This window comes from Octopus sinensis, linkage group LG18 (assembly GCF_006345805.1).
Source record: "Octopus sinensis linkage group LG18, ASM634580v1, whole genome shotgun sequence".
NCBI classification, from domain to species: Eukaryota; Metazoa; Mollusca; class Cephalopoda; order Octopoda; family Octopodidae; genus Octopus; species Octopus sinensis.
The window spans coordinates 25,552,219-25,574,978 of record NC_043014.1 but is presented as its reverse complement, the minus strand read 5'-3'; the positions used below and the strand labels follow the sequence as shown (position 1 = coordinate 25,574,978).

Here is a 22,760-nt window from a genome sequence, read left to right as displayed (position 1 = left end):
ACGTGCGCTAATACCCAGAAGGGCTCGATATGAATCACGACTATAAGATACCCGAATTTGGTTAAACTGCACCGCAAAATGTGGGAGTAGTTAGGAATCTAAATCGTAGGAGACAGACACACAACTTCACTTTTGTATATAAAGATTTGTGCAACAACTAAAACATTCGGTTGTGCAAATTGTTTGCACAGGAAACCTGCCCTGTGTGGCGGTTTTTGCCGTTTTTGTGGATCTGTTTCAGCTGTTTTAGCGATTTCTGTTTTGGTGACTTCAAGCCATGAAGTTGTTGTTCTAAAAGAACGCTGGTCTCCTTGACAATGCTTTACGACGTTGATTTCCTTACACTCCCTTCCCCACAGCTTCACGAGGGAGGGAAGAAGGGGGAGAAGCAACACAGGTGCAGGTGTGAACATGGACGCCAACTCCGCCGCCATCGACACACGAAAAAATATGCGTTAAAATGGAAAAAAAATTATAGTAAATTTTTTTTAAATCGTTGACTCATCGTAGACATTTTTAGAGAGTTATAGCCAAAAAATAGCAAAAAAATGCATTAAAAATGGAAAAAAATGATGTTAAATTATTTTTTAAATCGTAGACTCATCGTAGACGCGCGCTAATACCCAGACGGGCTCGACATGAATCACGACTATAAGATACCCGAATTTGGTTAAACTGCACCGCAAAATGTGGGAGTAGTTAGGAATTTAAATCGAAGGGGACAGACACTCACACAACTACAGTTTTATATATATAGATTTATTATTATCATTAAATGAATTAAATTTAATCTTATTTTTTAGTCTATTGTTATATTTATGTTTTGTATTATCATAATACCTATTATTAATACCATACTTACCTAAATAAAACTTATCATAATTCTTAGTGTTAGGTTCATTTTTATAAAAAATATAGGAATCATTTATATTATTATCATTATATCCTACCTCCCGCAAGGCTTCATTATAATAAGGTGCGTGTTTTTGGAAAATCTCAAAATTAGAAGAAAGCAAGAATATTCTTTTACCTATAATTATCTGTCAACGATTTCTTAATTGAGAGTGGACGATTACTATTAGCATTAATATATCTAAGGTTTTCATTAATTTTATGGAATGGTTGGGTTTTACCTGTTATTAAATTAAAATTAGCTTCTAAATAATTTACATTATAGTTCTCATTATATTTAGTAATAATCGATCCATATCTTTTAAAAAAAACTATATAGTTTCTTCTTATATAATTTTAGTGTTCTATTGGTGCAATTCTTAGTTATTAATAAAAGGTCATCCCTATATAAACCACCCTCCATCTTTAATTTTTCTAATTGAAGTTCCGATAATAAATAAATACCCACTAAATCAGTTGCAGAATTGGGTGCCCCCATAGGTATATCAAAATAGCCCCTAGTATCCTTCCTTGCCCACAATTTATTATTATATCTAATTAACAATTTCCTAGCCGTTTTAACTATATTAACTTCATCATAAGTCATTCCTACCTTATTCATTGCATAAATAAGGGCCTTATTGATTACAATCTCATTAATAGAATAATAATAATTATATATATCTATTTGAATGAATTTATATCTATTTTGATATTTAGTATTATTAAACCATTTTAAAGTATCATTAGTACTAGTCCAAAGTTTAAGGTAATTAATTTCATTTAATCTATTAATATATTTATCTAAAATGATCTTATTTAATTTACCTTGATCTGATTTACATGGACAAATAAGTCCAACTTTTGGGTCAGAATAAAAATTATCCTTATGGTCTTTTTAAAGTGCATTCTAGAGTGCACAGGTACATAAGATACAGTTTTATTATCTAACTTATATTTCATCATGATTAATTTAGCGGCCTTATTTATATTATAAAGGCTATTTTCTGGAACAAATTTATATTTTTTGTTTGTTTCTTTTTCTAATAGGTTATCATATCATTTAACATCTAGTTTATACAGGTTCCTAGTTTTATCTGATTGTACTATAATTCCTTCCATATTTCACATTTCTTTTATTCTAATAGCTAGATTTCTTAAATATTCATTATGTCTATTTGGGTATTTATGAAATTTAATATTTTTCACCACCTTCCAAATATTATCCTCTAAAACCTGTATATCCCTATTATATGGGAGTTCCTTTCTAGATTTAAATTTTGAATTAATATGATTAGTATTCTCTACATCGTTAATATTAGATATGTTACAATTATTATAGTAGGCTTTCCATTTAATCCTATTAATAAAATCTTTAATATTATTAATAAGTTTCAAAATATATTCTTTTCTAAATGGTATAGGAATATCCTTCAAAGATGAATTCCAAAATAGCGGTTCTATCTTACCTGTAAGTTCCATAACTAATGAAATTGAGAGTTAAATACAATTGATAAACATTAGTTATAAATATAAATATAAATATTACAATAATAATAGTATGGAATATGATTCCAAACTTACAGGGAAAAATTCAATTTAACAATTCTAAATGTGAATTCCATTATAGCCCTGGAAATAAAGTGGTAAGGGATGATACTGAGAATGCATGAGAGAAAGGAAATGGTTCCAAGAAGGGTGAGTGGTAGGCAGATAAAATATGTGCAGTCCTTCTCTCAATTACAGCAGCTGAATGAATAGTGCTGTAGGGAGGGTGTTCTGAAGATGAATTGTGTGTGTGTGTGTGTGTGGGGGGGGGGGCAAGTGTTAAGAAGATGAATTGTGGTAGTGGAGAGATATTCATCAGGGACAGATCAAGTGCAGGAGCATAGACATATATGATATATTTTTAAGGCCTCATTTTTACTTAGCTGGCGGGGTCTTCTCAAACACAGTAAATTACTAATCATCTTGGTCTTTTGTCTCAATCTCTGAAGGCCATTCTCAATTACTTCATCTCACATCTTCCTGGGTCTTCCCCTTCCACGGGTTCTATCTGCATTTAGTGATTAACACTTCTTTATGCAGCTATCCTCATCAATCCACATCACATGACCATACCAGCACAGTCATCTCTCTTGCTTGAAACATCTGATACTTCTTATGCACATCCAGCAGAACATGCTAGTTTCATTCCTTTCAAGTCTTCACATGTCCTCTGCATTCACAGCCCATGTTTCACTACCCTGTAGCATTGCTATTTGTTTACAAGCATCATATAATCTGCCTTTCACTGAGGTCACAAAAACCTTTTGTTACCTATGGAGGTAATAGCTCTTTGAAGTTTCTCCTTCCTATTCTTCTAACAACTATACTTCTGAACATACATGTATGTTACTGTCTCTTTGATTTGACTTCATGTAATGGTTGTAAATGAGTGTCACCATCATTTTCAAATTTCTGTAAAAATATGTTTGGTCATGGGGAAGTATTATCTTACTTGGAAACAAGTGAGGGTTGGCGACAAGGGCATCTGGGTTTGGAAAATCTATTCCCAACAAATTCCATTCGACCTATGCAAGCGTGGAAAAGTGGACTTTAAAACAATGATGATACGAGTATATTCTTGTCCAACACACGTTTATTTAGAAAAACAATAATAATGTAACAATACGCTATTTTTTTCAATTGTTTTTATTTTATATCAGTGTATTATATATAATATTAAGTATTAGAAACAAATATATTGGATTATTATTACTTATTTATTCTTGAAGCAGTTGTACTACATTGTATGTTATACATTGTTTTGTAGGGTTTTAAGACAGTTTAAGCCCAAAATTCAAGGTGTATATTATGTACATATTTTTACAGTACTCTCAAGATTACATTTAACTGTACATTTATTCTCTTTTATTCCTCATTCTCTCTATTGCCTGCTTACAGACAGTCACTGGTATGATGCGGAAAAGAAACAACCAAGTAAGCAATCTTTCTTTTCTTTCTTATTTCTGTGATCTATTTTTGAGAGATATTGAGCAGATAATAGGTAACATATTGTTTGCATAAATGATGTATTTTGTTATTATTTTTGACAGTTTGAATATTGACAGTACTAAGTTGCTGCATTGTTAGTAATCTAGTTTGACACCACCACTTAGCCATTGAGTGCCTATAATAGAGTCCACTCTGTTGTAAGCATTCAGATCTGCTGATAACAGTATTTCATGATGCATTTCTTCCTCTAGCGGCAACCCTTGAGTTGTGGTTCTTTCAACTCTTCCCCACCACCTATTTCCAAAGCCCATCAAAAGATTATGAAAATGGTCCTTACTCTTCTAACCAAACCATAAAAAATATGTTATTATCAAAGTTAATTCGTTTTCCATTATTTGGATTTTCTCATTAGAGCGTCATTCATTAGATGGTATATTAATAAAGCATTGAAGAATTTTTTCATCCAGATAAAAATTAATCATTGTTAAGCTATCTGTTCAAGAATTTGATGATGGGAATTTTGAAGTAAAGAAAAATTAGTCAATTTTTAACTCTATACAGTGAAGGCTCATTGATTTTATGTTGTATAAAACTTCATGAGTGTCGGTGCCACTCTAAAATGCAACCAGTACACTCTGTAAAGTGGTTAGTGAACAAATGGAGACATTGTAGTGTTGGTGTCATGATAAAATGCATCCAGTGCACTCCATAGAGTGGTTGATAACAGATAGTACATCAAGCCATAGAAACCAAACCAAAAATTAGCAGTACAAGTGATTCTTTGAACTTGGACAGTTTGGAGAACTGTCCAAGAGGGCAAATAAGAAATGACTAGGATTGTAATGACCTGTTTGCATGGGAAATAAATGCAAAATGATAATGGTGATATTTACTACACTAGACTAGTGTGTACTCTACTATTTTTTATTGGTTTTGGTAATTGGACTGCAGACATGTTGAGGCACTGCCTTCAAAAGATTTTAGTTAATTATATTGACTTATTTGAGTCTGTTACTTATTTTATCCATTACATATTTATTGAATGGCTAAACTGATCACCACAAATATGAATTCATCCATATATATTTACAGTGGTAAGTTGTTAAAATTTTAATAACCGTTCACTTAGCTGCTAAAATTTTGCTATTAATCATAATTTTAATCAAGGATTCATCATCATCAACATCATCATTGTTTAATATCCATCTTCCATGGGTGGGATAGTACCACAAGAGCCAGCCAGGCTGAAGCCTGCACCAGACTTCTGTGACTGTATTGACAAGATTTCTACAGCTGGATGCCCTACCTAACACCAACCACTCAGCAGAGAGGACTTAGTGCTTTTTACATGGCACAGGCAAGGTGAGTTGTGCTTTTTATGTGACACAAGCACACGTGAGGCCAGTTTTTACAAGGTTTTTACAGCTGGATGCCCTTCCGAACACCAACCACATTAAGTGGCACCTGCACTGACAGGGTCACAAAGTACTTGCAAGACATTAAAAACTTTTAAGAAGAGGCAATGGAGGAGGTGATGATGGAAAGGTTATAGTGAGACAGATACAGGTGTCTTGCTGTAGAGGAAATACAAGGTTACCTGGCTGGAGAGAGAAATATCTGGAAGGAAGATAGAAACAGGTGTGCTACTGCAAAGAAAATACACGGTTGCCCAACCTGAAGGAAATGCAGGAGAAGAGGTAGTGAGAAACAGCAGAATAGAGATGGTGGCAAAATGCCAGGCATACTCACAAGGAACGGGGATCAGAATATAAATGAGATGGTTGAGTAAAGGAAGAGAGAGATATAGATGGTAGCAAGTGCCAGGGTATTTATTTTAAAATATTTGTGGCTGTGTAGTAAGAAGTTTGCTTCCCAGCCACTTGGCTTTGGGTTCAGTCCCACTGCATGACATCTTGGTCAAGTGTCTTCCACTATAGCCTTAGGCTGACCAAAAGCTTGTGAGTGGATTTGATAGACAGAAGCCTATTTGATATATATTTATATACACATATATAAGTGTGTGGATCTTTGTGTCTGTCTTTGTCCCCCACCACTGCTTGACAACCAGTACTGATGTGTTTACATCTCCATAAGTTAGCAGCTCAGCAAATGAGACTGATAGAATAAGTACTAGGCTTTAAAAAAATTAAGTACTGGGGTTGATTTGTTCAACTAAAATTCTCCAGGGTAGTGCCCTAGCATGGCCACTAAAAGATAAAAGATTGGTTAAAATATCAATTGATTATGAGGGTCTAAAAATATAATAGGCTAAAATTTGGAATCAAAGAAACTTATAATGGACTATGTTAGCAAAACCACTCAAAGTCTGGTAAGTTTATTTGCAGTGAGGATTAGAGAATATAATGTTCTATCCCTCTAGCCCTTTATCTAAAAGTTAGGAAACAAGTAAAAACTTAGGATGATAAGAAGGATGGCTAAGCCATGAGAGTGAAAAACTGAAGAAGTAAGATGAATGAAAGAGAAGGATCAGAAAATTGAATGGATGGGCATCTACACATCAAACAAACAAGCACATAAAGCATTACAATTAAGTTGAAAGCAAAATGGAGATGTGGGAAAGGGACAAGATATTCCGTAAATCCAGTACACACACACACAAAACAGTCCTCATCTTCCAAATCTACTCAAACAGTATTGGTCAAACCAATGCTCTTGTAGAAGACACTTGCCCAAGTTACATGCTGGAATTGAACCTAGAATCATGTTGTTGAGAAGTAAGTTTCATAAGCATGCAACCATTTTATATCATCTTTCATATATATGTCACCATTCTTTTAACATCTGTTCTCCATGCTGGCATGTTTCGGATAGTTTGACAAGAGTTGGCAAGTTCTATTGTCTGGGTGGGCATGGTTTCTATGGCTGGATGCCCATTCTAATGCTAACCACTTTACAGAGTGTACTGGGTGTTTTTTTCATGGTACCAGCACCAGCAGGATCACCAAGTAACTTTCAAAACAAAGTCCCCTTGATTGGTGGGTTGTAGTAGTGAGGCAGGTGGCTTTGTGCCAGTTGATGAGAATTTAAAAGAATATTAGAGATGGAGAGAGTGGATGTGTGTCAAGACATACCTTCAAAGTACTGTGGGGAGTGAAAATAGGGGAAGTGATACATAGGACTGACTGGGTGAGTGGGCAGGGAGGACTGAATGAAATTTCATAAGAACGGTTAACGATGAGGTAGAGATGACTAAGAATTGATGGTGAGAGATATAGGAGTGGCTGAGGTTGGAGTTGTTAGATATGTGAAGGTATTGGGAGTGATAGCAGATAAGAGGTGTTAAGGATGGAATATAGCAGTTGGTGGTATATATTGGGTCATCCATAAATAGTGGTTTTTTTATACTTCTTCTATTTTTCAAAATTAAGATAAACGAGGTTCTTTTATAATCTAAAATATACTCTTCATTTTCTACAATGCTCTTCCCTCTATCTGATAATTTTGCAAGGCCCTCTTCCAAAATTCACTTGTTTGTGATGAAAAATACTCCTCCATATTGTTCTGACTTCATCTACAGAATTCATATTTTTTCTGTCCAAATGATTTTGAAGACTATGGAATAAATGATAATCAGTTGGAGCAATGACCAGTGAATATGGTGGGTGTGTCATAATTTCCTATTCAAGCTGCTCCAGCCTTTAGAATGTCATCATTGCTGTATGTGGCCAAGCATTATCCTGATGGAAGAACACCTTTTGTCTTGAAACCAAAGATGGTCATTTTCCTTCTAGTGCTGACTTAAGCTGCTCAACCTGTTCACAGTAGATCTCCTTTATCATTTGTTTTGGATTTAAAAGTTCCAAGTGGGCTAAACCTTTCATATCCCACCACCTTACATGAGTGAAGACCTTCTTTAGCCTGGGGTGCCGGTGTTTCACCTTTCCCTATCCACTATCTTTGGCCCTTGACACTTTTATGAAGAACCCATTTCTTGTTATCAGTCACTATTTGGTTCAAGAAAGGTTCATTTGTGAGATGTGACAGGAAAGAAGATGATTGCACACAATTGAACTCGGAAAGTTTGTGAGGAACCCATTGACCTGATTTGCTGACTTTTCCGATGGCACACAGGTGTCAATGAATGGTTGAATGACTAAATTCAAGTTTTTCTGCTAGTTCTTCAACAGTTACAATGGGATTTTGTTCCACTAGGGTTTGCAGGATGTCCTCATTGAGCTCTGAAGATCTTCCAGGTTGAGAATCGTTTTCTAGGCTGTAGTTTCCGGTTCAGAATTTCTGGAACTACCATTGACACTGGCTTATTGTCTGATCCCCATATACTGCATTAATATTCCTTGCACTTTCCATTGCATTGTTGCCTTTATTGAACTCATAAAGCAAAATATGCCAAATATGTTCCTTTGCCACTTCCATTATAGCTTTGAAAAATAACTGTTAAAATTGAACTGCACTCTTGCTTTTATAGCAAGTTGATGCAGATAGTTTATACTGTCCCCTTTTCCAACTTTTAGTTCATGCATTTGATAAAGCCACATTATTTATGGGAGGACCCAATATAGATACTATTTAATAACAGTTTGACATGGCTCTATGTAACTTAGTTTTATAGTTTCATAGAATGAACCTAACTCATCAGGTATTTGGAGATGAAGTAGCAGGAAATGAGATAAATTCAAAATGGCTTCTAGATGTTAGGCTTCCCTTGGATTTGGATCAGTTATTGTTGGCTTGCAAGTGATATCAGATTGTATTTTCGAATGCTTGAAGCCTACAAAAGTTAAAACTTTTCTTGAATACTATATTTAACTTCTGCCAGGTGTATTGAGTACCACTTTCTTTTATTTGTCTACTTACTAATGTGTGAGTGTACGTGCACACATGTATACACATAGAAACACACACACTTACTTTTTTTGTTGGGCCTGCAACCTCAAAGAGAAAGTGAGGAAGAAGAATCAGCTTTAAAAGGATGCAAGGCAAAATTTACCTCAATAGGATCTGAACTAGATGATAATGTTTTGTATCGAATGTTTTACTGATACAGTTTTAAATGCCTACATTGTGAGTAACGTGTTTCCTTTGTCATAGTGATCTTTACTATTTATCCCTTAGTACAAGTGAATTGAGGAGGGCAGTGAAATATAAGCAGTCAATTATACCTCTCACCCCTTCCCACCATATAATCAAAACAAATGAATTTGTTCCCAAGTAATCAGTTTCAAATATGTTCACAAGTGAATTGAGATTGGGGGAAGAACTGATATTTATATTTTGGTTTCAGAAATTCTGTCAAGCAGTACCTGTTGGTGTCATCCCATTAGGTCAACAGAACCGATTTGCGACATTGCTGTTTGGAGAAGACCCAAATCAAGTTAAGTAAGTTATATTGTTGATGTCATTGTTATGTCCTGTTCAAAGGCGTTTTAACTGTAACTATCTCGTCTTGTTTTGTGATGTGATATATTGAAATGTGATATATTATGAAATGTATCCCTTTTTCAAGGCAAAAAGGAATTGGATACTATTTTTAGCCTGTTGAATAACCCTATAAATGCTACTTTATTGGCCCAATGTGTTTTATTGGTGGTGGCTGTTTGATGTTGTGGTTATGATGGCATTGCCAAAAATGTGAGAATACATAGTTGTGCCTGGAAAATGCCATTCTACTGTAATTATTATAGTGAAGTATTTCCCTCAAAACTGAACGATTACTGTAGATATTGTTAGTATTTTCCTCAATATCAAATACATGTATATATAGCTGTAAAGAGTGGTTTGACTGTTCTTTTTTTGGTGTAAAACACCAAAAACTGCTCAGTACACACTCGCTGTGAATTTTGTCTGACATTATAGATATGCTTAGTAAATTTTGTTGCATTTGCACTATGATTTAAATGCAGTTACCAAACACACATGCATATATATATATATATAAAGTTGATAAAAGAAAATAGAGAAGAAATATAATGGATACTTGGTTAATTTTATTTGTATCATGATGAAAAAATGTAATACATACAAGATTTAAGATGTAAATGAAGCGAATCAACAAAAGAAATAAACATTAAAAAATCCTACATGTTTCAATCTGACCATTAAGTTTCACTCATCATCAGATGAGGACCGTATTTTCAAATATTCAAATAACATAACCTAATAATTTATTTGGGCGCTAAGTTTGTGTGGGGTGATATTATCTAATGAAATCTTGCTGAAATACTATAATGTATTTGAAAAATAGATTTATAAGTGTTAAGGGACATAAAGTAGTCATTTAATTATAATATGGGCTGTTAAGGGTATTGAAGACAAATTGTGAGAGGGAAAAAATAAACATAAATGATCTAGGCAATAAAAGAGAGATATAATTCAATATATACTAAAATAACTATTAATCATTTAACATTTCAATATACTAATGTATACATTCTATTATTCATAGAAAAGTTGTTTACATACTTCGGAGATGAATTTAAATATTTATGTGAAAAAAATAAGTAAGCGTATAGAGAGAAAAACAGATTTTTAAAAAATAGGGGTTATGTGGAAAAAATATGAATAGAGGGTTATTAAGTAAATTACTGAAAACAAAAGGGTAATTATAATGGTTGTAAGTGTATAAAAATGGAATATATCTATATTCCATTTAACAATGAAATAAATAAATAAATATAGATTATTGTATAAAGTTGGGATAAGTTGGTATTAGAGTTTTTGAGTGTTATTTAAAATTTGAGAGATCTATGGATTAAATTTATACTTATATTATGGTATTAAATATGGTTTATATGATCATTGTTTTGATAATAAGCATGTTAATATCATGGGTTTAAAATGTGGGTTATATGGGTATCTTTAATATGGAAAATTATAAGTGGTGGATTATTGAATATGCTGCAGAGAACTAATATATAATTTATAATTTCAGTCTTGGTGTATATTTTGAGATGGAGTAAAAAATATTGCAATTAACCAAGAAGAGGATATTATATATTATTGCATTGGGTTAAGAATAAATTGATAATAGAGTTTGGAATTAAGTTTTAGAGTTAAAATAAAAATTGAATATTGGTGAGTTAATTAAAATAATGGAAATAAAAATAGGGGCTATGGTGTTATGTATGGAGTATAAGTATAGTGGGAGTAGCAATGAAGGGGATATTATATATTATTGTATTATTATGAGATAAGTTTGGGATTAAATTATAAAGTTCATAATAAAAAGAATTTAATATTAATGGGTTAATTAAGGATTATGTATCTAATAAGAAAAAATGTTATTGAATAATATGTAGATGGTATTATAAATACTAATTATTGTACTTGAACATTAAAAAACAAGATTTTTTATTAAAGATGCGATTAGGATAGAGTGTATTCACAATCAGAATTGATTATGCCTATATATGATACTAACAGAGATATCTGGCATTGCCTGTGTTACATGCAATTAAAGAATTAGACTTTTCTGTTATATTTTCTCTAATGAAGTGGAATACCTATGTCAACCAGAGAAGTTGAATTGTTGAGAATCTTTTTTAACTTGGGTCTTATATCTATTGTTTGAATTTCTTTGAAATAGGAAATATATGTATACTCACTGGGTTTGTAAAAGAGAGCAAAGCTACAGAAAACCAAAAGACGAATGATCATAATAAGCAGTCAGCTACCCTACCCTAGTCATTACCACACCCTATGTAGGATTCCTCACCATACAGGTGACAGGCACAGCCGTAAGATGCATTATGGATCTATAGCAATTGGAAGGGTGTGACCCAACTGAAATAAACATTAACAAGTGTGTGACGTGAGGGATAAGGAGAAATGAAAGTGTCACCTCTAGAGCTGGTAGGTAACTGGACAGAATAAATTTACAATCTATAAATGTCTTTGAATAACCAGTCACTCACCTGAGAAGGCCTTGAAATCAATGTTACCATCTGGGGACTATGTGTGACCCAGTGATATTAAAAAGATACAAAGGAGGTCTGCAACTAAATAACTTTACTCAACACTTTACAACTGAATCAATGGAGGCAAAGATGCCTCTCATTTACTTGGCAATTTATGCAGCACATTGCAGTAATCACAATCTAAGTGAATGTCAATGCAAACTCTTACACTGTTGTACCATTGAATTACAAATAATGCTCATCTTTTATGCTTGGGTGACCCTACAGCTTCCAAGAGTACAACTGTATTCATCTTTGCTTGGATAAAATGACTAAATTATAGGTGTTAAGTCCCCATAGAGGGGTCTTTGTAACATGTAAGAAGATGAAATTTTATAAATATTACTTCATTTGTGTCTTAATGCCTTTGGTTAAAATTTCGTCAACATCAAAAATATATGAATTTTCATAGGGGTTATTATGACCCTTATGCATGGAATATAATTTCCAAATTTCATAAAGATCCATTCAGTACTTTTGACCTAGTTTGGGATCATAAAAAAATGACTAAAATTTGGAATCCTCATGAGAAGTGGTTGAAATTTCATCAACATTGAAAATTTATGGATTTCCATGGGAGTTCTGCCCCCTTTAAGCCATCGCAAATTCAAACCAAACATATTGCATTATACCTGCCCTTATGCATTGAATGTAAGTTCCAAATATCATAAGGATTCATTCAGTAATTTTGGTCGATGAAATTGTATGAAACACACAGCATTACCCTTCTCCCTAGACTTGGATTTTGTGTTCCAAATTTCATTAGGATTGGTGCAGTAGTTTTTGAATATATAAGTAACACACGAACACACATAAATGCATATATACATACATGTATATGTGTGTGTGTGTGTGTATCATATATATATATATATATATATATATATATATATATATATATACACACACACACGCACACACACAAAGACAGATTGATAGATACAACTGACTGGGCAAACAAAAATATGAGACACTGCCTAGTGCTTTTTTTATTTTGATAAGCCTGGTACTTATTCTATTAGTTTCTTCTTGTCAAACCAGTAAGTTATGGGGATGTAAATAAACGAACAGCAGTTGTGAAGCAGTGATGAGGGAGAAACACAGAGACAAAGATACACACATACACTTACATATATATACACATCCGCCTCGACTGGCTTCCGTGTCGGTGGCACGTAAAAAGCACCATCCGAATCGTGGCCGAAGCCAGTGCTGCCTCAACTGGCTTCCGTGCAGGTGGCACGTAAAATGCACCAATCCGACCGTGGCCGATGCCAGCCTCGCCTGGCACCAGTGCAGGTGGCACGTAAAAAACACCCACTACACTCACGGAGTGGTTGGCGTTAGGAAGGGCATCCAGCTGTAGAAACATTGCCAGATAAGACCGGAGCCTGGTGCAGCCTTCTGGCTTCCCAGATCCCCGGTCGAACCGTCCAACCCATGCTAGCATGGAGAACGGACGTTAAACGATGATGATGATGATGATGACATATATATACAATTGATTTCTTTCAGTTTCTGTCTACGAAATCCATTCTTTGGTTAGTCTGAGGCTATAGCAGAAGACACATGCCAAGTCGCTACACAGTGGGACTGAACCTAGGACCATGTGTTTTGGAACCAAGTTTCTTACCACAGAGCCACACCTGCACCTATGTATATATATGTGTGTGTGTATGTATGCATGTATATGTGTACATATTACATGAACATCTATATATACACATCTATACATATACATCTATACATATACAGCTATACATATACATATATGTATACATACATACATACATACATACATACATACATACATACATACATACATAATATATATATATAATATATATATAAGTAGTTGAATGAATTATCTTAGTATGGATAATTCGGTTAACCGATACCTGGGTAGCAAATTCACGTCAGAAAAACACAGTTGAAGCTACATGCCAAGGGCAGAGATCACGTGCTTTCGTGTGGAAATTTGTGTGTTTTTTAATACAAATAAATGAAAGAATGGAGTTGAACGACGATTTAACAAAATTCCTTTATTCTCGACATATGTTTCGAAGGCTGCATATTCCTAATTTCGAAGGAATAAGGGGTGCATTATGCCTCCTTCTCATCAGGAAAAACAAGGAACTTATGTCAGCATCAAGATGAACAAAAACTCTTAGATGACTGCCCACATGGAGTCCATAGCGATAATGAGTGTTTCTTTAAAATATTCCGTTATAAGCAGTGACGTCAAAAATGGTTGAATGTAGAAGATTCTAGAAAGTTCAAGGGTTCAGACAAGGTTGGAAGAGAGAGATCTAAGAATAGGAAGGTGACAGGGTGCAAGTCATATGAATGGTGATTTGTTATTGTTTGCTTTTGTGATTGAGTGCCTATGTGTGTGTATGTATATAACTGCATTTGTGTCTATGTGTGTGTATGTGTGTGCATGATTGTGTGTGTGGTTGGGTAGATGCCAAAAACAAACAGTGGTGAAGTGACAGGTTTGTGTCTGTGTGTTTGATTGTGCTTACGATAGAGGGAAAGAGAGAGAGGAGGGCGAGGTAGAGAGACAAAGGTAAAACATACCTCAACGAATTTGGCAGTAGTCCTTTATGAGTATAAAAATTTGTCTATGGGGGTGATGTATAAATGGAACCAAATTATTAAAATTCAAGGAGGTTATCTATATTAATCATCATTCATATGAGTGAAAGGTGTGTTTCTGCCAGTGCATGCACCTATAGGATTTTTCAACCATTGTATTTACTAAAGGGAATTTGGCGAACAATATATGGAAAAGTTTGGAATTACAGACGCCACAAAATTTTCTGCCCTTATCAAACGGAAAGGATACAGACAATATGGACCATTCCAGCTTGAAAGTTATATTGCTGTCCTTAAGACTAATTTACTTAGTCCTGTGCTTTGTTGTTTTCTCTTATCTTGGAAAGTTGAATAATGATTGGAGATCCTCTGGGCTAATTTAGAAGTAGTTGCCCCAATGTAGAAGAAGACATCGGTACCGGAAGAAATTTTACACTGGTAAATAGAATTTCTAATTTTGGAATTGCTGGATAAGAACTTTAATCTGTTAGGGTTTACCTCCGAGACTAAGACAGAGTTTTTATTGTTATGATTGCTGTTAATATTATTGCTAGCATTGACCACAATACTATTCCTATTATTATCATCATTACTATTAATTGTACTATCGTCGGCAATTTCCCTGACTATAGGAATGCTGGGGTTGTTATCATCAATACTACCACTGTTATTAGAAATGCTGTCGTTACTACCACTAACACTACCACTGTTAATAATCCGACTAATATTATTATTAATATTACTATTGTTAATGCCAACGCTGCTATGAATGTTGCTATTATCAATACTATTTCTATTATTATTATTATTGTATGTTTGGTTGGAATTGGTAAGGGCAGTGTCGTAACACCCGGGTGATGAATCCTTATTTAGCAGCTTGTTATTATGGGAGGCAATGATCTGCGATAGATTTCTAGTGTTGGAGAATGCAATCCTTACCTTATGCGAATTGATAGTAGAGTAATACCTAGAATTCCTGGGAAGGTTCCTAGCTACGGCTTCACGGAACTGTAAAGGAAGGTTTGACCTGATTTGTTTCCCGAAAGGTATGACAAACCAGATATAGTTTTTTGTGGATATAGTTTTTTGGCATCTACCCAACTACACACACAATCATGCACACACATACACACACATAGACACGAATGCAGTTATATACATACACACACATAGGCACTCAATCACAAAAGCAAACAACAACAAATCACCATTCATATGACTTGCACCCTGTCACCTTCCTATTCTTAGATCTCTCTCTTCCAACCTTGTTTGAACCCTTGAACTTTCTAGAATCTTCTACATCCAACCATTTTTGACGTCACTGCTTATATTATATATATGTATATATGTATGTATGCCTGTATATATGTGAGATAATAGCTTCACTTTAATAGTTTCAGTATTAAAGTGAAACTATTAAAGTGAAAAGAGAGACGCTATTGTTTCACTTTTGACACATAATACTGAAATAGTGGAGAAGATATGATATTGCTCTGGGCTCACACTAGGCAAGAAGTTAAAAATTTTTGGGGCCTATGACCCTAAGTAAGGCATATATAAAATTTAAATGAAATTCGTTGTGTAGTTCTCAAGTTTTAAGGACACACACAGACAGATAGACACACATTCTCATCTTTATATATATATATAGATAATATAGTATGTAATTATATTCAATGCATTATATGTTGTTATAATTTAGTGAAATAATATGTAGTGGAAAACAATTATATAAATTTAGAAAAAGTATATTCATGTGCATGTAAACACTGGTAAATTTTTTGGGATTTATCATTTAATTGTGCTTAGAGAATAGGATGTGATACATGTTATGTAGGCAGAACGAGCATGTCTTGGCTGGTGGTTTGTAGGGTAGAGCATTATTTAGAACTTTCTAATTTTATAAGTTGTATTACCATTTTTAAGTTTCCAGATAAATGTACTAAGGCCTGTGCTATTTCTTTTATTAGTATTTTTAAAATGTTTTATGGTTAGTGATATGAAATTTCACATAACATGATGTGGCTCCAACATAATAGAAATATTTACCTTCGGCTTCAACTTGTAGCCTGGTATACTATGTTTTTACAGTAATTGTTAAATTTACAATTTGCCTTAACTCGACAGTCACATAAATCATTTATATCATTATTATATGTGTTAGTTGTGTTTGTATTACTGCTCTTGTGTAGTCTAGGTATAATATTTGTGTCATTTTTGGTTATTAGGATATTATTTGTGTTCCTAGTTGGAGGGTGATTGTTTCTATTTGTGTAAATACGCATCAAGTTTAACATTATTAGAAGGTGATATATGCCTAAATAAGTTTTTGGTTATAGAAAATCTGATCCCTATTAATCCTGATATGATGTGGAGTTATTTTATATCTAACATCGCTTGAATGGTGATGATCGAAACCTAATGGCCTGATTGAAACATATGTAGGATTCTTTTATGTTTATTTCTTTTGTTGATTCACTTCAGTTACATCTTAAATCATATATGTATTATTTTTTTATGTTGCGATACAAATAATATTAACCAAGTATCCACTATATTTCTTCTCCATTTTCTTTTATTAACTTTACACATTATTGGACAGTTTATCCATATATATCGTGGAACTTTCTTTTAATATATTTGATAACACCGGTTGATATCTGGATTTTTAAAAATTCCCCTAAACACACATGACCTTCTTTTCAAACCACCCTTTTTTTGACAACAGCTTCTGAAGCCTGTCTGGAATAAAGCTACTGATTTCTCATATTAGGATTGCAAAAATAAATTCATTTTTCATCCCCAGTTACAATTCAATGCCAAAAATGGGCATCTCAAAGATTTGCCAGTAGTTGTTTGCATATGTTCACATATCATTGAGCCTGATCATTGGTCAGCTCATGAGAAGCTTCTCAACAGTATCTGTTTACAGGGCTGAGCTTATGGAGGTGTCAATTGATGGTACTTAGTGAAGGACCAAGTTCTGCTGGCAGTATACGATTACTTGTGCTTGGTTGTTGTTCAACCATTTCAAGCAAGGCCTCATCTTCCACAACAGGTCTCTCTGGCCTTGGTTTGTCTTTGAGCCTAGTGTCACCTTCTTTAAAATGTCTGAACCAGTTTTGTACCACATGTTTGTTGATGGTTCCTGGACCTTTCTTTTGTTGCTGCCCTTACACTCAGTCTTTTTCCTTCAGGTAGTGTCATATGGCTCTAACTTCAGTTTTTTCACTCATTATCAAATCTGTACAATAAAAAATAAACAATTTAGCAATGATTGGTTAAGTTATATCAAATTAAAGATATAACATGTAAATACAAGTTACCAAATATCATCAGCAAAAATCTGAAAAAACTTGACTCAACTTGGTACATGACAGGGGAAAGCTATAGATGGTCCATAATAACAGGGTATCAGACTTCATTTCTTAACATTATACTGTGTTCAAGGCCATCCTCTCTCTCTCTCTCACTCTTCACCACGACAAGCAGTAAGAGTGCTGAATAATTAATGAACATTTCATTAATATATAGTACTACTGTATTACATCTATGACTTACGTTGAACTATTTTGCTAGGTTTATCATGAATGCTTCCATGGCTGTAATCAAGTCTGTTATAAAGCCTGTAGATGTGCTAGAAATAAAGGTAAGGTGGAATTTTTAACATGTACTTTCCTCTAATGAAAGCCATATCTGTTGTTTTTTTGTTCTTGTTTAGACTTAAGTCAACACTGATCAAAATTATAGTCAAGGTACTCAACTATGACCAACCATCTTTCTTTTAAAACATAGTGTATCTAGGACTGTATTATCCAATCACTATTCATTGCTCATCTCATTGTGGTGTTTATTGTAATGGCTATGATGTAATTGGTTTTAGTGATGAAATAGCTGTGTAACCCCCAGGCCAGCCCTGATCAAGTAGACATATGATCAGAATAGTTATAGCCATTACATTTTTTTTTGTAAGATATAAGTGTATGCATGACTGGTTAGTTTGCTTTACAGTTTTCGAGTTACATGTTCAATTCCACAGCACAGCACTTTGAGCAAGTATCTTCTATTATAACTTCAAGCTGAACTATAACTTGTGAATAGAATTTAGTAGAGGAAAACTGTACATAAGCCTGACATAAAACTATCTCCCTCAATACTGCATCCCCTAAGTTGAGGAGTCTTGTCTTGCAAATTACTTGGTGATCTCACTAGGGTTGGCACTATGTAAAAAGCAACCAGTACACTGTAAAGTGACTTGCATTAGCAAGGGCATCTAGCTGTAGAAACCATACCAAAGAAGACATAGGAGATTGATGTCCTCCTCTGGTTCATCAGCTCCTGTCATACTGTCCAACTCAAGCCAGCATGGAAAATGAACATTAATGATAACGATATCTATGTCTGTGTGTGTGTTTACTCCAGTTTTTAAACAGCTGTTGTTTAATGTAGCAGTTCAACAAACAGAGTATGATAAAATAAGTACCAGACTGAAATATGTACTGGGGTATGATCAGCTAAGACCTTTGAAAGAGGTGTCCCATGATGACTGCAGTGCAAAACCAAAACCAGCAAAAGAATAAAGAATAGCTTAACTATGATTTCATTACCCAATGTATCCTTCATTTTAGGGTTTAGATTACTGATAAATCTTGGTTCAAGGAAGAGATTCTTCACTTTTAGGATGCTAGCCTATAAAATCAGAGTTTAGAATACTGCCAATCAAGATGCTTATGGCTTATAAACCATCAAATGCAATAGTTTTTTTAGTTTAATTTTTCAGTTTTAGTTTTCAGGAATTTTCTTTACATTGAAAAGTTTAATTTTATTGAATTTTTATTAATTTAAAAAAATATTTTCTGTACATTTGATTTTGGCTCATAATTGTACTTCATGTAATCTTTTACTTTTGTTTTATCTTTTATTTTAATTTCAGGCCGAAGATGGTAAAAACACCTATGCTATGTCAGGGTTGCAGCTTGGTGTTTATAATGATGCTGAAACACGGAAAACAAAGTAAGACTACTACTGCTGCTGCCACTACTGCTGATACTACTACTGCTACTAATACTGCTGCTGCTACTGCTACTACTACTACTACTACCACCACCACCACCACCACCACCACCACCACCACCACCTCCTCCTCCTCCTCAATCCCAGGTTATCCCTGTTGAGCAGACTTGTAATCAGCAATATTGAAACCATGACCAACTAAAAAGACCACATATTTAATGAGGCCTTCCTTTTAATGATGGCAATTGTGATTTGAGGGAATTTTACTGGTATATTTAGCAGATTGAGCAGCCCTCTAGAGGCTTTCTTATTGGCTTGTGCTGTAGTGATTAGAACAGAACATAGGAGTATGGGTGCCTAAAAGAATTCTTGTATATTCTCAAATGATCTAGCATATTGTGCTCACTGACTTGTTATTGTTTAACACCAGGTAATCTTGATGCAGCATAAACTATGATCAAAGGCAATCCAGCTATGATCATCCCATATTTTAATCATTCCAGTTAGTTCAGAAGACATCTCTAAAAGTATTTTGTATTTTTAAATCTCTTCAGCATCTGCCAAAAAAATAAGAAACAAAGACAATGTCAACAGGATTTGAACACAGTGTCTAACAGAATATAGCTAAGCACTACAAATCAGGTTCTCCAGCACTCTACCAATTCTACAACTCCACCTTCACCATCAACATCAATAATAATAAATTGAATTTGGGGTGGTGGAGATAGTTGATTAGACTAATCTCAATACATGGTTAGTACTTTATTTTATCAACCCTAAATGACAAAAATCAAAGTTAACCGTATCAAGATTTCACCTCAGAAACTAAAGAACTCGAACAAATTCTGCAAGGTAATTTGTCCAGTGCTATAATGTTTCTGTCAATCAGCTCTGTTTATAATTTCTAATTTAGCTACAAAGCCAGCACTTTTTAAGGGATGGGTTTAGTTGATTTAAATCAGCTCCAATGATATGCTGGTATTTATTTTATCAACTTTGGAAAAATGAAAGGCAAAGTGGACATCAGTGGGATTTGAAATCATAATGTAAAAGACTATAAGTAAAAGTGATAATAATCAAGGCCATACATTTTGAATGGGAGATGGAGATATAGTCAGTAGGTTCTAACTAAATTAATTGGAAACCTACCTGTAAAATAAGTACTTTGTTAAGAGAAGCTTATGAAATTATTGTGACAACAAATTACAGATGAAATTTTATAGTACATCTGTATAATCATTTAGTACAATGTTGTGTTGTTTTTCTTTTTAATTTGTAGTTCTTTTAAAGACAAGTATTATTGTTTGAAATTCTGTGTCCTGAGACAAGGAACTGAACTGCAGCATATATCAATTTCTATTTTATTCTTATGATGGTGTTTTACAGGGCAGTGTGTCATGTATGTACATTGCAAAAATGCATGTGAAAGATATTGCTTAAAATCAATGTTTAATAAAACCAAAATGTTTTATACAAAATTCAACAGAAGTCAAAATAATGCATTTTAATGGGTAACATTCACAATACAAGGAAATTGGTGATGGCTAGTATCAGTAGTAAATTAATTTATAGGAGGAGAGTTATTGAATCAGTTCTAGAACTTGAGGTATCTTACATTTTAAGTGACAGTATTACATCTAAGGCTTTCTCTTATTTTTAATTGTTTTCAAACTCATCTATTCTCTAAAATAATTCTTTCTTGTTTGTTCTAACCATACAATGACTAACCTTGTGTTTTGGCTACAAGTATATACATATTTCGTACTTTCCTGTTAATACTCTTCGTGTCAGTGCAACCACCCACCCTTTCCCACCAATACTGGAAATCTCTCTAACCAGACATCCAGTTGCCCTTCTCCTCTCTCCTCTTATATTGGTAATCTTGCCGCCCTCTCCTTTTTCTCGCCCACCCCCATCTCTGGATTAACTAAACCAGATAGCAGCCCACTTACCCTTTTTTTTTTACATTTATATCTGCATTATGCTTACACCCACAATGCTCATAATACTTATATTTACAATGCCCCAAACACTTTCATATACAATGCTTCCTCACTCCTATCTCCCCAGTAGAGGCAACAACCGTAACAATTCTAACATATTTGAATGATGGTAGGTTAAAAGCAAGAACAACTGTTATGATGTCTATTACCAAACGATCATGGGAACCTTCTTTTCAGGTGCTGAATAAAATCTCTCCTTCCTGTGTTACCTCCCATATCTCTTTCCCAATTTTTAGAGTTGGCACTGTAAGTGTAGGCACATTGAAAGGTAGGTCTAGTGAGATTGTAGAGAGGCTTGAATAGAGACATGTTGATGTATGTTGCGTACAAGAGGTAAGGTGGAGAGGAGCTTCAGCCAGAGTTCACACAGGCAAAGCACATAGGTATAAACTCTTCTGGGAAGGTAACAGTGATGGAATAGTGGGTGTGGGCATACTTCTTGCAGAGAAATGGGTGGATAACGTCATAGAGGTTGTGCAGTAGAGTGCTTCAACTCAGGCTAGTCTTGCAGAATGGTATAGCCACAATTATCTCTGCCTACACCCCACAAGCGGGCCTACCAAATGAACAAAAGGATCACTTTTATGATATTCTTCTGTAGGCTACCTCAAAGATGAATGACAATGATCTCATCTTTGTGGCTGGAGATTTTAATGGACAAAAGGTAAAGATATTAAAATTTTGTTGAAACATTACCACAGAAAATGAATCATCAGCTAATATTCAATTGGGTATGCAACAAAATTTTGAGATAGAAGAATTGTGCACATCACTAGATCATCAGTTGAATTTAATGCACAACAGAATAGGTATACCATAAAGGTGAAATAAGCTGAAATACTGGAATCTACCTAAATCCACCGCAAGGTTGACTGAACTAAAGAAATCGGTCAAAAAATAATATACGGTCCTGATTATGGTAAGGAAGTTATAAATTCTAGGCCATGCTGACTAACATTATTTTCCCTATATAAGAACATGCCGGTGGCATGTAAAAAGAACCCACTACACTCACGGAGTGATTGGCGTTAGGAAGGGCATCCAGCCGTAGAAACATTGCCAGATCAGACTGGGCCTGGTGCAGCCTTCTGGGTTCCCAGACCCCAGTTGAACCGTCCAACCCATGCTAGCATGGAAAGCGAACGCTAAACGATGATGATGATGATGATGATGTCAGACAGCAACCTGGTATCTTCCATGGTGTACATGGGGGGGAGCATGGAGTTGGTACCAGAAATGAAGAGGGAACTAGACTCTTGGAGTTCTGCGATGCAAATAACCTATTGATCTACAACACCAACTTCAGGAAGCCAGCTAGCCACCT

General features: G+C 34.4%; 1 protein-coding gene across 1 annotated transcript in view; it reads left to right on the top strand.

The window, feature by feature from the left end:
- LOC115221812 (acylglycerol kinase, mitochondrial) overlaps positions 1-22,760 on the top strand; it is a 118,908-nt gene that overhangs the window by 76,110 nt on the left and 20,038 nt on the right. Inside the window, exons 4-7 of the mRNA XM_029792045.2 lie at positions 3,838-3,873; positions 9,152-9,246; positions 18,000-18,069; positions 19,354-19,433. Of these exons, the coding sequence (XP_029647905.1) occupies positions 3,838-3,873; positions 9,152-9,246; positions 18,000-18,069; positions 19,354-19,433 (281 nt within the window). The remainder of the gene's footprint in view (positions 1-3,837; positions 3,874-9,151; positions 9,247-17,999; positions 18,070-19,353; positions 19,434-22,760) is intronic.